Here is a 14,455-nt window from a genome sequence, read left to right on the forward strand (position 1 = left end):
AGACTGAAGCACCTAGAACCTCTCGGCCACACTGGCCGCCCAAATAGGTAAATCGACAATTCTCCTTAACTGGAGTCAATAGAAAAATCTTTTTATAGTCACTTATAATAAAGTATTTACGTTGTATCCTCTCCAGATTGCCAGTACCAATCGACTTATAACCGAGCCATGTACCACCGAGGGGCAAAAGAAGTTCTCGTGAAACGACGGGATATGAACCACTCGTATACAGCACAGTATACTCCAAATCTGAAACTTCCCCTTTATAATGTAAATAATGACTGTGCTGGTAAAACGTCTACGTTACTTGATTTTCAGACTCCAGAGTGAAACTGAACGTACTGAGACTGTTTTCTCTTTACTTATTCTGATCATTTCTAAACTGACACACAATATTTTAGGGCAACGCAATCTGACTTTCAATAATCCCTACAAAAGAATAGCCCTGATCAGCAATAACCTATGCCCTTCATGAATCACTTACCTCACATGAATCTTCGATACTCGAACTACTGCAATACAGCGAGCGTCAATACTGCCAGCTAAATAAAAGATTCTAACTACTGAAGGCAGTAACGACTGATAGACATAGTTAGCAAATGAGAGATTTTGATAGAGAAAAAACAATGTATTTACCTTAATAGTGTTCAAAAGTCATTAATTATATATATATATATATATATATATATATATATATATATATATATATATATATATATATATATATAAATTCGTGACATCCAGTTTAACAAATTTCCTTTTTCTGACGGACACACGTCCAGATCGTCCGCTCTCAAAACTCAGCCATCTCTCTCCCCACATCCACCACTGCTGGCGGCTCGCCTCGAACGGCGCAACGCTACGCGCTGTTCACATCCAGTTGCCATCACTACAATAGCGAATATTCCAACAATGCCAACCAGCCACAGACTGCACACAGCACAGCCAGTGATTTTCATACAGAGCGCTACGTGACGTTACCAACATAAAAGCCTAAACAGCCTACTTACATGTGTTATTCCAATAACAACAGTTTTTCGATGAAAGACTGTATTTTTTTAAGAGCCATCGATAGCTGGTGAAACGATAAGTGCTGTGGGTTGTGGAACAACATAAGTGAAGACATTACACGTTTATTTTTGTATCGACGACGTGTTTTTTCATAAGCTCTTGGACTTCTTCTTAGTTGCTCTCTGAATAAAACACTGTCTCAGATTTCTCTCGCAGTTGCGTCTGTACAACATGTTAGTGAGGTGACATTGCGCAAAGTCCGCTGTATTTTGGCAAAAGAAGAAAATTTTAACATAAGAGCAAGAGAAATGTAGGTTTTACTCAAAATTCGCTACTCTCGACGCATCTCTGAATGTTACAAATGGTTAATTATCCAGGCGAAAATAAATCGCTGGTTTTTTTTTTCTCTAGTGGTATTCTTTTTAGATACGAAAGTAGAGGTACTGTAGATCTTTTTTGAAAGACCGCTATGCAAGTGCCGGCCTCTGTGACCGATCGGTTCTAGACGCTTCAGTCCGGAACCGCGCTGCTGCTACGGTCGCAGGTTCGAATCCTGCCTGGGGCATGGATGTGTGTGATGTCCTTAGGTTAGTTAGGTTTAAGTAGTTCTAAGTCTAGGAGACTGATGATCTCCCATGTTAAATCCTGTAGTGCTTAGAGCCATTTGAACCATCACCATGCAAGTGTAGCTGTGGACGGGCATCTCAGAACTCTGGCATCTGTCACCCCACATCCACCACTGCTGGCGGCTCACCTCCAACTGCCCAACGCTATACGGGCTGTTCACATCCAACTGCCCAACACTCCACTGGCGAATAACTTCCAACAACGAGTCCAACCAGCCACAGTGCCGGGATGGTTCCTTTGAAAGGGCACGGCCGACTTCCTTCCCCATCCTTCCCTAATCCGATGAGACCGATGACCTCGCTGTTTGGTCTCTTCCCCCAAATAACCCAAACCAGCCACAACCTGCACACAGCACAGTCGGCGATTTTAATACAGAGTGCTGCATCGCGCTACCAACATAAAAACCTAAACAGCCTACTTACAACCCTTTCTACAAAATTATTACCAACGGTCTACGTTACGCCTACCGACTCTTTTGGACTGAAGATTCAAAAACCGGTGGATGTGTTTGCGGCAAAGTATAGGAATGTCGTTTTTGTTCCACCAAAATCTAGAAAACTTACAAGTGTTATACAACAAAATTTTTGACTGATGTGATAAAGTCCTACGGACAGGAGAACAAATTTCCTCGTAACTAACTCGTGGGGAGGATACACAAATCCACAATTATACGATGAAATTTTTCGAGATGAAAAGTGATTCCCCTCAAATTCATTTCACTAGAGGAACCCCGAAATGTCAGTTGTTATGGTTATGTAAAGAATTATTCGAAAATACTCAAAACTGCTTTTATTTGAGCAAGAGAGAAAAAGAAATCACATCCCGAGAAGACTGCATCAAACTACGTTCCATTTACATCAGAAGCTGTACTCGCCAATATTTGGCATAGTTTGCTGCCAGACTGTACGATGAGAGAGAACCTTTTATGAATGTGAACAGTTTTTTCCCTATTGAAACTTTAAAACAACCAGGTATCTGTATAAATTTGACTTTTGTAATGTGTGCAAGACGCCGAGAAAATTATTGCTTTCCCCATTTTTACTACGACTGTCACCCCAGCTTTTGTAAAACATAAACTGTAAAATGAGAAAAGTTATTTTACAGACAAAATTTTCTTCGCCGCATTACGAACTGTTCCTGGAAATTTATGCGCCATGACACATTTTCGTATGCCTTTCCTTTTCAAGCCGGCTGCGGTGGCCGAGCGGTTCTAAGCACTTCAGTCCGGAACTACGCGATTGCTACGGTCGCAGGTTCGAATCCTGCCTCGGGCATGGACGTGTGTGATGTCCTTAGGTTAGTTAGGTTTAAGTAGTTCTACGTTCTAGGGGACTGACGACCTCAGATGTTAAGTCCCATAGTGCTCAGAGCCATTAGAACCATTTCCTTTTCAAGGATTTTATGAAAATATTAATTAATGCAATATACTGGACAATATTTCGGCTTATTTACAGTGTAAGCAACGTAAAATATAAAAGGAAAATTGGTTTCGCCACGGTAACTCGGACCTGCGATCTTGAGTTTACCGTTCTCTACTCTTTCCGCTGCATCAACCGCTGCCTCGAAACCACGCTGAGATAAATGACTCATCCCCCGCACGATCCGCACCGTAAATGCTATCTTTTTCCTAAACTCTTGGGCGCCTGGAAGTCCCACTTGTCATTGTCACATTCACTTCTGGTCAAGCCCTGCATATACCATAAATGCGGACGAAAGCGGTGATGACGAGTATGTGCGGTCCCTTTGTAAGTCTACGTTTTTCCCACAACTTGCAAACGGAGTTACACATCTCTCTCTCTCTCTCTCTCTCTCTCTCTCCCTCTCCTCTCCTCTCCTCTCCTCTCCTCTCCTCTTCTCTCCTCTTTTTGAGCTTATTTAGAGTAATTATCAATAACAAAAATGAATCGCCACTGACCATTCGCACGACAAAACTACACTGTTGCGTAATAAAATCGCAACATTGGGAAGTACAGCAAGTAACGAAAATTTGGTTATTGTGCCTATTCAGTATAGTAAAAAGAATAAACGCTCAACATTTCAGTGATGTTTGGATGTAAAGGGTGCGAAATTTAGTAAGCAGAGCAGCCCTTTCTAGCAGCAACAGTGGCTCCAACCCAGCGGGCTGTAGAGTTAAACTGAACTTGGATCACAAATATGGGGACGACATTCCACGCTGCAGCAAAGCTATCCCAGAGATCATCAGTCACAGCGGTGGGCGAGTGGTCGCGTGGCAGTATATCGCAACCCATGATAAGCTTTCCTCGGCTGACAGGTCTGGAGAACGTACTAGTCAGGCCAACGGTTGAACACCCTCTGCATGGAGGTAGGTCAGGACAGTATGAAGAACCTGTAGTTTTGCGTCGCTATGTTGAGAGATAAAGTCACGGAGAGCTTGACGAAGAGGCACAACCGTCGGCCTTAACACGTCTGAAATGTAAAGCCAGCTTTCCATGTTACTGGCTATGCGAACCAGAAGGGATCCTGTTGCGTACTCAACGGAACCACATACCATCAGGCTATATGGTGAACCTGTATGATGATGAATGCAACCTAGAAACGTGCGTTCTGGTCGGATTCTCCACACACGAACATGTCCAACGTGATGCTACATGCAGAACCGAGATTCGTCTGGAATTAGGACGCGGTGCCACTCTTGCGTCGACTGTTGCCGTTGAATGCACAACTGTCAATGCGTCTATCTACCGCCGCATCAAAGGATAGTCATCGTGCTGACTGTCCATTGTGTTCCAGAGGTCGCATGTCCGTGTGGGTAATTGTGCCGCTGCAAACATGCACTTTTCTTGGAGCAAGATAAGCAACATGGCTGTACAGTCCTGAACGGCCGGGCAAGCAGTATGCCAGTCCTAGAGATCCGGTATGACGTTGATTGTGACCCTCCTTAACCCACAGATTCCATATTAGTTATTCAGTCGTCGGGTTGTGGTCAAATGAGCAGCAATAGCACAAGACAATATACTACAGCCCTAATAGGCCACGGCTGCTGTCGAATTCCGACGCATGCTGACAAATGTTTGTCCATATTACATGATTCTCTCTCTCTCTCTCTCCTCTCCCTCTCCTCTCTCTGTGCATCTATCTCTCTCACACACATATACACTACTGAAATGTGATTTCTCAACAAGGAAGTAGATGCGTAACGTCTTCTCGTGCACAGGATGAAAGTTATGTTACGCCTACCTACTTTGTGCGACTGCTTTGAAATGCAAATTATATGCATATCCAACCATGTAGTACGCTTGATGCAAATTTGTCATTTGCCCTCATCGTGGTGAAGTTGCAGTTATAATGCCCAGCAATGAATAATAATGTAATGGTGCTCGACCTGCATATCAAATCCAGATGGAGGAAAGTATTCACCCATAAAGGAGACTATAGGGGTTGCAGCACAGTTCCTGATCATCAGATCTTAGTCTGCGCACCGTGTAGTGGTGGTAAAATTGAACGTTCAGTTCAACTGAGAACATCGCGTCTCCAATCAGTAAAGGACGCAGTTCGGTCTGTCAAAATGTCATGAAGTGTCATTTCAAGCATAGGTTGTGCTCGCATTGTCACTTAACGACAAAGATGATTTGTCAACGCGATGAAATGGCGTACAGTGACCCCCATTTTGAGTCACAGACCACTGAAGACCTAGTTCTTAACTGTCACCTGCTACCAACGCACCAGCTAGTGAACAGTACTTACATATTATAATTCGTAGGTACACCAAAGAGAACGCTGCGAAACTGTGCGGTCCCTTTTTGGAGACTGCTGAAAAGGCTATCTCGTCCCAGATAGTACACAACCGCCTCTTACAATTAATTTGACCTTGAACGTCCATTACGAACAACAGCATAACCTCTCCCCCTCAACCCACCGCAACAGCATCGAGCTGAAGAGGTGAGGGAAGGAGGTACCCACCTCACTGCAACACTGCAAAACCCCACGTGCGTAGAATGTAACGACCTGCGCCAGAAACTGAGGCACACACCCTTGAGACGCAAGCGAAATTTCGTTATGGACTTTCACACCTCGTTAAAAGTGACACTAGCAGAGTTGAAGCCGTCATAAAGACGAAAGAGGGGCACAACCCTATTAATGTCCAGTAACAAGTTATCGACACGTCTGATCACATAGCGTGCTTCCCCACGGCGCACCTAAAATTACTTTTAAGTCTATAGACATGTTTCTATGCACGTCTGCTTCCCTGCCATGAACAATCCAGTCACAAATGTCTTTGGATATCGCCATATGATCGTGTTTTAGTTAATAAGCGTTGGTGTGGTTCTGAATGGTTACAAATTAAGTGCAGCTACTCGTAGACGTCCAGTGTGTGCTGTAATAATCGTACGGCAGCGAAACTTGGTAGACACGCTAATGTGTTAATGCGGAACCTATTTATGTTGGCAAAAAATAGTTCCAGTTTTGGCCACCAGGAGCAAATTTGGCGCTGTACACAGTATGACATCCACGTCGCCATTTTAAAGCCATCGAACTGTATGGCTATCGAGAAGAGAAACTGTCTTGTGTGAACGGCAGCAATTACAGTACTCTATTGGGAGTGTATCGCCTTGTGAAGGGTCTGAGGAGAGGCCTGATCTCTTTAAACGGTTTAAAGAAGATGCTAACGAAATTCAAAAACACGGGTCAGTTTGTTGTCGCATGTGGAAGAGGAAGGCGTCCTATCCTGGTAGAAGTTACTGACGAGGTTCCTCTTGCTATTGACTGACCAAGCAGCAAGTACCCCAGGTAGTGTTAGCTCAGTGTCGCGAGAATTGTCCATCCCATGGTCAACAGTACGGAAAGTTTTGTTGTCTACATTACACTGGTACCCGTACAAGACCCAGAAGGTGCAGCAACTGAAACATCATGACCTGCAACAACATTCTGAACTTACTCTTCTGTTTCTGGCACGAATCGAAGTTGGTGACATGTGTGTGGGCAATATTCCATGGAGTGACGAGGCACATTTTGCACTACGGAGTGCAGAGAACAGACAGAACTGCCGAATATGGGGTCCAGTTAAACTTCGTGTTGTGCACGAGGAGCACTTTCACTCACTGTATGAGATTCACAAGCTCCTTTATTGCCTGTCCGTTCCTCTTTAACAGAATACACCCACAGGGTCCGTCAGGTGTACCGCGACAACTGCACGTAATCGAGGCCATCTTGTACAGCCTATGATTCCTGCTTTGGAAGAGCGTGGTTACGTGGCAAGCACTGTTTTCATGCGAGATGGTCACTCCCCCAATGAAAGATCTGCATAACGCAACATTCCACGAACGTGTTATCTCCAGAGCTTTTTCCTGATGCATTGCCTGCAAGACCACCTGACCTGAATCCATGTGATTTTTGGCTCTGATAATTTCTAAACGTATGCGTTTACCGGTGACAAGTTCAGCCTCTACCTCATCTGATGGCTAGCGTGCAGAAACTCGTTGCTCAGATTCCAAGGGAATCGCTGCGAGCAACTGTTGATCACGTCGTTTACGGTTGCGGCATCTCATCGTCATCTCCGGTGCTCATGTTGAACAAACCATGTAAGTGGCAGTTAGGAATACTACGAGGGTAGTCCCAAAAGTAAGGTCTCCTATTTTTTTATAAGTACATAGACCTGGTCTACAATGGTTTACATCAGTTTACAGCTTGAACATTTAGCTATTTTTCGACATAATCAACGTTTTTGTCGGTTCATTTTTGTAGACGCTGTGGAAGTTTTTGTATGCCCATGTCATACCAGTACGCCGCCATGCTGTTTAGAAAGTTATGGACCTCTTCTTTCACCTCGTCGTCGGAGCTGAATCGCTTTCCCGCCAAATGTTCTTTTAACCTAGGGAACAGGTCATAGACACTGGGTGCCAAGTCAGGACTATAGGGTGGGTGGGTGATTATGTTCCACTGGAACTGTTGCAGGAGAGCAACGGTTTGCCGAGCGATGTTTGGGTGAGCGTTGTCATGGAGAATGCGTACGCCCTTGCTCAACATTCCTCTTCTCCGGTTCTGAATTGCCCGTTTGAGTTTTTTCATAGTCTCACAGTATCTGTCAGCGTTAATTGTAGTCCCAGTGGGCAAAAAATCGACCAACAATACCCCTTTCCGACCCCTAAGAACGGTCGTCATGACTTTACCGGCAAACTGTTTATGTTTGAATTTCCGCTGCTTTGGTGAAGAAGGATGCCGCTACTGGCGTGATTGTTGCTTGGTCTCAGGTGTAAAGTGGTATGCCCAGGTTTCGTCACCTGTCACAATTGAGTGCAGAAAGTTTTCCTGTTCGGCTGCAAGGCGGCGAAGAAATGCGCGGGAAGCATCAACTTGTTGCCACATGTGGTCCTCAGTCAGCATGCGTGGCACTCATCTTGCGCACACCTTCCGGTCGTTCACTGTTTCCGTTAAAATTCTGTGAGCGGTGCTTCGGGAAACCTCAGGAACCAACGTGCAGAGATCATCCAGGGTGATCCGCCGATCTTCACGTGTGCTTTGCTCAGCCTTCAACACTGTCTCCTCAGAAATTGACGGTCTCCCGCTTCTTTGTACGTCGTGCATTTCGGTCCGACCAGCTGCTAACTCTCTACACCACTTACGAACATTTTTGACATCCATGCACGACTCACCATACACTTCCGTCAATTGGCGATGGATTTCAATCGGCGCAGTGCCCTTTGCGTTGAAAAACCGAATAACTGCGCGCAATTCGCACTTTGCGGTAACATCCAACGGGAGCTCCATTCTCAACGGCTGGCAAGCCAAGACGAGCGCCTCAGCGCGACGTGCGCATGTTTACACGCAGAGGGTGAAGCACTCTTCATAACAGTGTGACCAACTGCCTCACAAACAGAGTTCTGTACTTATAAAAAAATAGGAGACCTTACTTTTGGGATTACCCTCGTATTTGTTTGATGCTGTTCACCTCCCATTCCTGATCCATTACATTTGGAAGCTTTTCTCTAGATCTTTGTTGCATTCGCAGCGCCAAATTTGCACCTGGTGGCCAAAATTGGAACTAATTTTTTTCCATTATAAATCAGTTCCGCATTTACGCATTAGCATATCTACCAAGCTTTGCTGTCATACTATAATTACAGGCGGCACTGGAACTTGATGAATAGCTGTACTTTAATGATAACCACCCAGTATGAGTTACACTCCTTTTTGAAATGTTTCTTGCTTCGACTTACGGAGGTCGGCGGCAGGAACAAAACGGAATGAAGGCGGTGCGGTGTGTTCCCCAGCCGCTGCGGGCTACACGGTGTACAAGTCGGTCCCCGTGGGCGGCCTGGGACAGGCGCTGCCCTACCTGGCTCGCCGCCTGGCGGAGAACCGATCCGTGCTGGCGGGCGCCCGCCACGAGCGCCAGCTGCTGCAGAGGGAGCTGCGACGTCGGCTCCGGCCTGCTGGCGCCACCCGCTGACCGCAGCGGAACGTCGTCGCCGCCACCGCCGCCTCTCGCACTTTTGCCTCTATTGTCTGTGAAACATGTGAATAAATACTTGCAATCGTAATGAAAGTACCCTGCCTGGCAAAAAAGTGAACCAACCAATCGGATGCCAATTTGATTTCGTACGCTTTCAAACCATTGGCGGGTATGCTAATGATCAGACTTTCCTGTCTGTGATAGGAAGAACATCCACCAGGGTGTGTTAGTGCTGTTAGGGTTTAGTGTAATTACCCAGCAAACACAACACAGCATGCTGTTCTCAATGGAGACACGTCTACAGACGTTAAAGTAACCTCTGGCGTGCCACAGGGGAGTCTTATGGGACCATTGCTTTTCACATTGTATATAAATGACCTAGTAGATAGTGTCGAAAGTTCCATGCGCCTTTTCGCGGATGATGCTGTAGTATACAGAAAAGTTGCAGCATTAGAAAATTGCAGCGAAATGCAGGAAGATCTGCAGCGGATAGGCACTTGGTGCAGGGAGTGGCAACTGACCCTTAACATAGACAAATGTAATGTATTGCGAATACATAGAAAGAAGACTCCTTTATTGTATGATTGTATGATAGCGGAACAAACACTGGTAGCAGTTACTTCTGTAAAATATCTGGGAGTATGCGTGCGGAACGATTTGCAGTGGAATGATCATATAAAATTAATTGTTGGCAAGGCGGGTTCCAGGTTGAGATTCATTGGGAGAGTCCTTAGAAAATGTAGTCCATCAACAAAGGAGGTGGCTTACAAAACACTCGTTCTTCCCATACTTGAGTATTGATCATCAGGTCGGGTTGACAGAGGAGATAGAGAAGATCCAAAGAAGAGCGGCGCGTTTCGTCACAGGGTTATTTGGTAAGCGTGATAGCGTTACGGAGATGTTTAGCAAGCTCAAGTGGCAGCCTTTGCAAGAGAGGCGCTGTGCATCGCGGTGTAGCTTGCTGTCCAGGTTTCGAGAGAGTGCGTTTCTGGATGAGGTATCGAATATATTGTTTCTCCCTACTTATACCTCCCGAGGAGATCACGAATGTAAAATTAGAGAGATTCGAGCGCGCACGGAGGCTTTCCGGCAGTCGTTCTTCCCGCGAACCATACGCGACTGAAACAGGAAAGGGAGGTAATGATAGTGGCACGTAAAGTGCCCTCCGCCACACACCGTTCGGTGGCTTGCGGATTATGAATGTAGATGTAGTTGTAGATGTAGATGTAGGGTACAAACGGGGAGCGAACAGTGTCAGACGTTGAATGACCACTGTGAAGGACACAGAAGTAGGTCGTGCTCTCGTGAGACAGTGTTATCAGTACATGGCACAGTAGTTTGAGAGGGCCCTCTTTCTGGGTCTCCATTTGGCCAGCTGCGAGATTCGTGCAATTTCCAGATTTTGTGGGGCATTCAGACAGTCGCCGGGCGTTGGGCTGCATAGGAACCTCAGGTGAGGCGTAATCGACCTCAGGTTTGTTGTCGTCCACATCTGACCATCATAATGGAGCCTTTCCATATCGTGCACCAAGCACATCGTAACCATTTCACATATTGTGCGCTTGACATCCGAGCCAAGTAATGGATAGCCTGCAACATTGGTCGCAGAGCAGACGGACTGGGGCATTACTATCCCACACTTAACCTGCCGTTAACACAACACAAACGGCTGCGTGTGGAGTGATGCCATGGCTGGGAGCATGATCTGCTGATGAATGGCATCACTTTGTGTTCAGTGATGAGACGCGATCTGGCACTAACACGGATGACCATCTTCAGCGAGTATGACGGCGATCTGGAGAGATGTCACCTGGAGAAAGGTCACATTCTTCTACTATTGTGGAGTCCGCCTCGACAGCTGAGTAGTCAGCGCGACGGAATGCCATGCAAAGAGGCCCGGGTTCGATCCCCAGCTGGGTCGAAGAGTTTCTCCGCTCAGGGACTGGGTGTTGTGTGTCTTCATCATCATCATATCATCCCCATCGACACACAAATCGCCGGAGTGGCGTCATCTAAAAAGACTGACACCAGGCGACTGCTCTACCTGACGCGAGGCCCTAGCCACACGACATTTCATATCAATATTGTGGAAACGGACAGCGGTGTTCGACCAAGCGTCATGCTGTGTGTAGGGAGCCATTAGTTACGACTTCAGATGGCTGGTAGTGACTCAGAGAAATCTCGTGGCACAATGATGTCACGGACATCCTGCGTCCTCGTGTGTTATCTCTCATGCAACAGTACTGTCATGCCATTTTTCAACAAGACATTGCTCGTCGACGCAAGCCACGTGTGTCTATAGACTGTTTGCGTGACGATGAGATACTTCTTCGGACAGCAAGATCCTCAGATCTGTCCCCGATTGAACATTTGTGAGACCAGCTGGGATGGGGACTCTGTCCCAGTACCTGTACCCGGGACATCCCCAGTTATGGGTCTCCTTGCCTCAGGAGAGAATACGACGCCTTTACGACACCCAACCGAATCAGCGCATGAATACAGGCCACAGCGGTGCATTGTTAAACTCATAAGTGGGCTCATACTGCCAAGGTCATTGTAGATTTAAATGGATTTTGTAATCAGTGCAGTAACATCACATATCCTCTCAGCCCGTGAAGTTTCGTTTCGTCCCCCTTTCTATGAGCTTCACTTTTTTGTCATGCAGTGTACTATTTGTTTCATTTATTTTCTCTGCTTTCCTTACATTAGTGCACAAAAACAAATGATGCACATAAAGAAATTGGGTTTCTGTACGCCCACAACTGACATGTTGGTCCTGCTGCGTAATATTATTCCAGTGTGGAGACTGTTTCATTTGTTGATAGTTGGTCCGTAAGAATTTACAGTAGTGCTATTTCATTATTGACAGCTGCACATAGCAATTATCGTTCTTGTATTTAAAATGAGTTTCATTAAATTTTTAAGATCAAGTCTTTCGCACAAACTTCATTCGGCAAACCCGTTGGGATGCTCAACAGGCATTGGTATGTATCAAAAAACAGTTCGCATGAAACATATAATGCTTTTGAAAAGCTTGTCACGGCACGATGTAGGCCGATGGTAGCCCAAAATTGAGGAATACATACCATCACAACAGTCTGTTTGATGAAACAAGTAACTAGAGTAGAATTATGCAAAAGAATGACTGTGTTATTGACTTTACTTAGATTAAAAGTCATACAGCCACATACTGAAATGAACTGCCAGACTGGCTGGTCAAAAACACATCTGGATCTCGGAACGATATTAACTGTACCAAACGTTCCAAAACTTTTCTGAAGCAAATGTTCCGAAAAGCGTCTCTGGCAGAACGGGAGAAATTATAGTAAGACATTACAAAAGGTATCATCATAAAACTATTTTCCAACAGTGCATTAAACACTAGCGATTAAGTAACGGGGTACGGAAAACAGAGATGTTACTGTTATTGATTTAGAATAACCAACGACGTTAGGTGTCCGTCCACTGCAAGCAATCAAAATTTTAACAATCAGTTGCAAAGCGAAATACGAATTAATTGAGGGCAACAACTACTCTAAGAGGAATTATGTAGATTCAGTTCTCTGTTGTGTGCCTACAACAAAGCTCGTAATTTAGTGAACCAAGACATGTGCTAGTAATGGATCATCCTATGCAAGTAAACCACTAATTAAAACAGTACAGAACATCAAAAGGTCTTATAGTTGCAAATTAAATTACACTCAGAGCGAAACAGTAAAATTGCTTTACCATACGAATTCAATGATTGCTGTAAGGACTTGTACATTGTTCTCATTAAAAAGTAAAAGAGCGTTCTGTGTGAACTGGGCAAGTAATGAACTCCAACGGTGCATACATATTCCCTCAAAAATTCATACTTGCAAGAAAAAGACAGCAGATGGCTTAGATGCCCCACACAGGCTGATTGTCACGGTCACAAAATGGCGGTGCACTGGTAGTGATTCTATACGAGTGAGGCAGAAAACTTCCAAGACCAAATCTTATCCCGCAAATCGTGTTAACGGTTCGGTTTGGCAAATGACGATCTGTAGATCAGATCTTTCGGGGTGACAGGTGTTACCTCTGCATCCCAAAACGCATTTAGACGCGTTCCACTATTCTTTTCACTCGATCGTAATTCTCGGTGGCGAACAGACATAGAATTCTTTTGATGGTGAGCATAATATCAAGACATAACTAATTAGGCATTGCCACTTTACCAGCTTTTCAGCCGTCTCTTTACTGGCTATAATTATGCTGCTTCTAACCCACGCTACATCTACTGCCTGATTTCGGTTTCTTCGTTTTAGTTTTATAAGCTCCTACATTATTTTAAGAATGAAGCGTCTTTCTGTCCTGGGCCAGGGTGAGTAACTTTAAATACTTTTTTTCTGACAAAACTGATGAGAAAATTTTGATGTTATTGGTTACCATCTTTAGCAAAAAAAAATTCAACTACATGACAACAACTGTTAGAATTTCAGAAGTTGCACTAGAAGTGGCACTAGTTTGTTTTGTCTCAGTATTTTTCCTCCAAGAATAACATGGGAAACTTTTACGTGTGTGGTCCAGGACGAAATGGCAAAAACCTGAAACTTCACTCATTTCAATCGCATAGTTCCTTGTACTGTGTTAATCAAGAGTTAGATTGCATTTTAATAATGAAACCGAATAGTTTTGTCGTGGCTGACTACCGTCTATTCTAGGAGCCTTGCTTTGACTTAGGCCAATTTAGTGCTCTGTCAAATTCTTTAAACAGTACCTTCTCTCTCATTTAATCACCTATTTCCACTTCTCTTTCTTCAAAATTGTCTTCATATTTGTTTTTCTTCTATAAATCGCCTGTGTTTTCCTTCCACATTTCAGTCTTCTCTTGTTTGTTTAGTACTGGCGTGCCATCTGTGCTCTTAAAATCCCACGTATGCTCCTTTTTTTTCTATCCAAAGATCACTTTAATGATCCTATAGGCGGCATTTATCTTCCTTATAAGCATTCAGGCTTCTACAGCCTTCTATTACGTATTTAGCCATTTTTGGTTTACCATTTTGCACTTTGGCGTCTCATTTTTAGTCGTCTGTATTCTCATGTGCTGCATTTTTCTCCTTTTGTCAATTAATTTCAACATCTCATGTGTTCAAGGATGTCTGCTGGCCCTTTATTTTTGCCTATTGGATCCTCTGCTGCCTTCGTTATTTCTCTTTCAAAGCTACCCATTCGTTTAGTCAATCCCTTTCAAACCCTCACCGGCCTCTCATTCGTTGAACTTATCCAGGTCTTGTCTCGTTAATTTCATACCTCTGATATTTCTTCAGTTTTGACCTGCAGTTCATAGCCATTAAATTACGGAGAATCCACTTCTGCCCCTACAAATTTTAATATTTTTTTTTGTGTGGGATCTAAAATTTTCCAAACCTCTCTCACATCGGC

At 44.5% G+C, this 14,455-nt stretch overlaps 1 protein-coding gene across 1 annotated transcript in view; it reads left to right on the top strand.

Moving 5' to 3' along the window:
* Nucleotides 1-14,455, top strand: part of LOC126419552 (hydroxyproline dehydrogenase-like) — a 180,386-nt gene that overhangs the window by 140,727 nt on the left and 25,204 nt on the right. Inside the window, exon 9 of the mRNA XM_050086742.1 lies at nucleotides 8,868-9,032. Within this exon, the coding sequence (XP_049942699.1) occupies nucleotides 8,868-9,032 (165 nt within the window). The remainder of the gene's footprint in view (nucleotides 1-8,867; nucleotides 9,033-14,455) is intronic.

This window comes from Schistocerca serialis, chromosome 9, assembly GCF_023864345.2.
Source record: "Schistocerca serialis cubense isolate TAMUIC-IGC-003099 chromosome 9, iqSchSeri2.2, whole genome shotgun sequence".
Classification (NCBI taxonomy): domain Eukaryota; kingdom Metazoa; phylum Arthropoda; class Insecta; order Orthoptera; family Acrididae; genus Schistocerca; species Schistocerca serialis.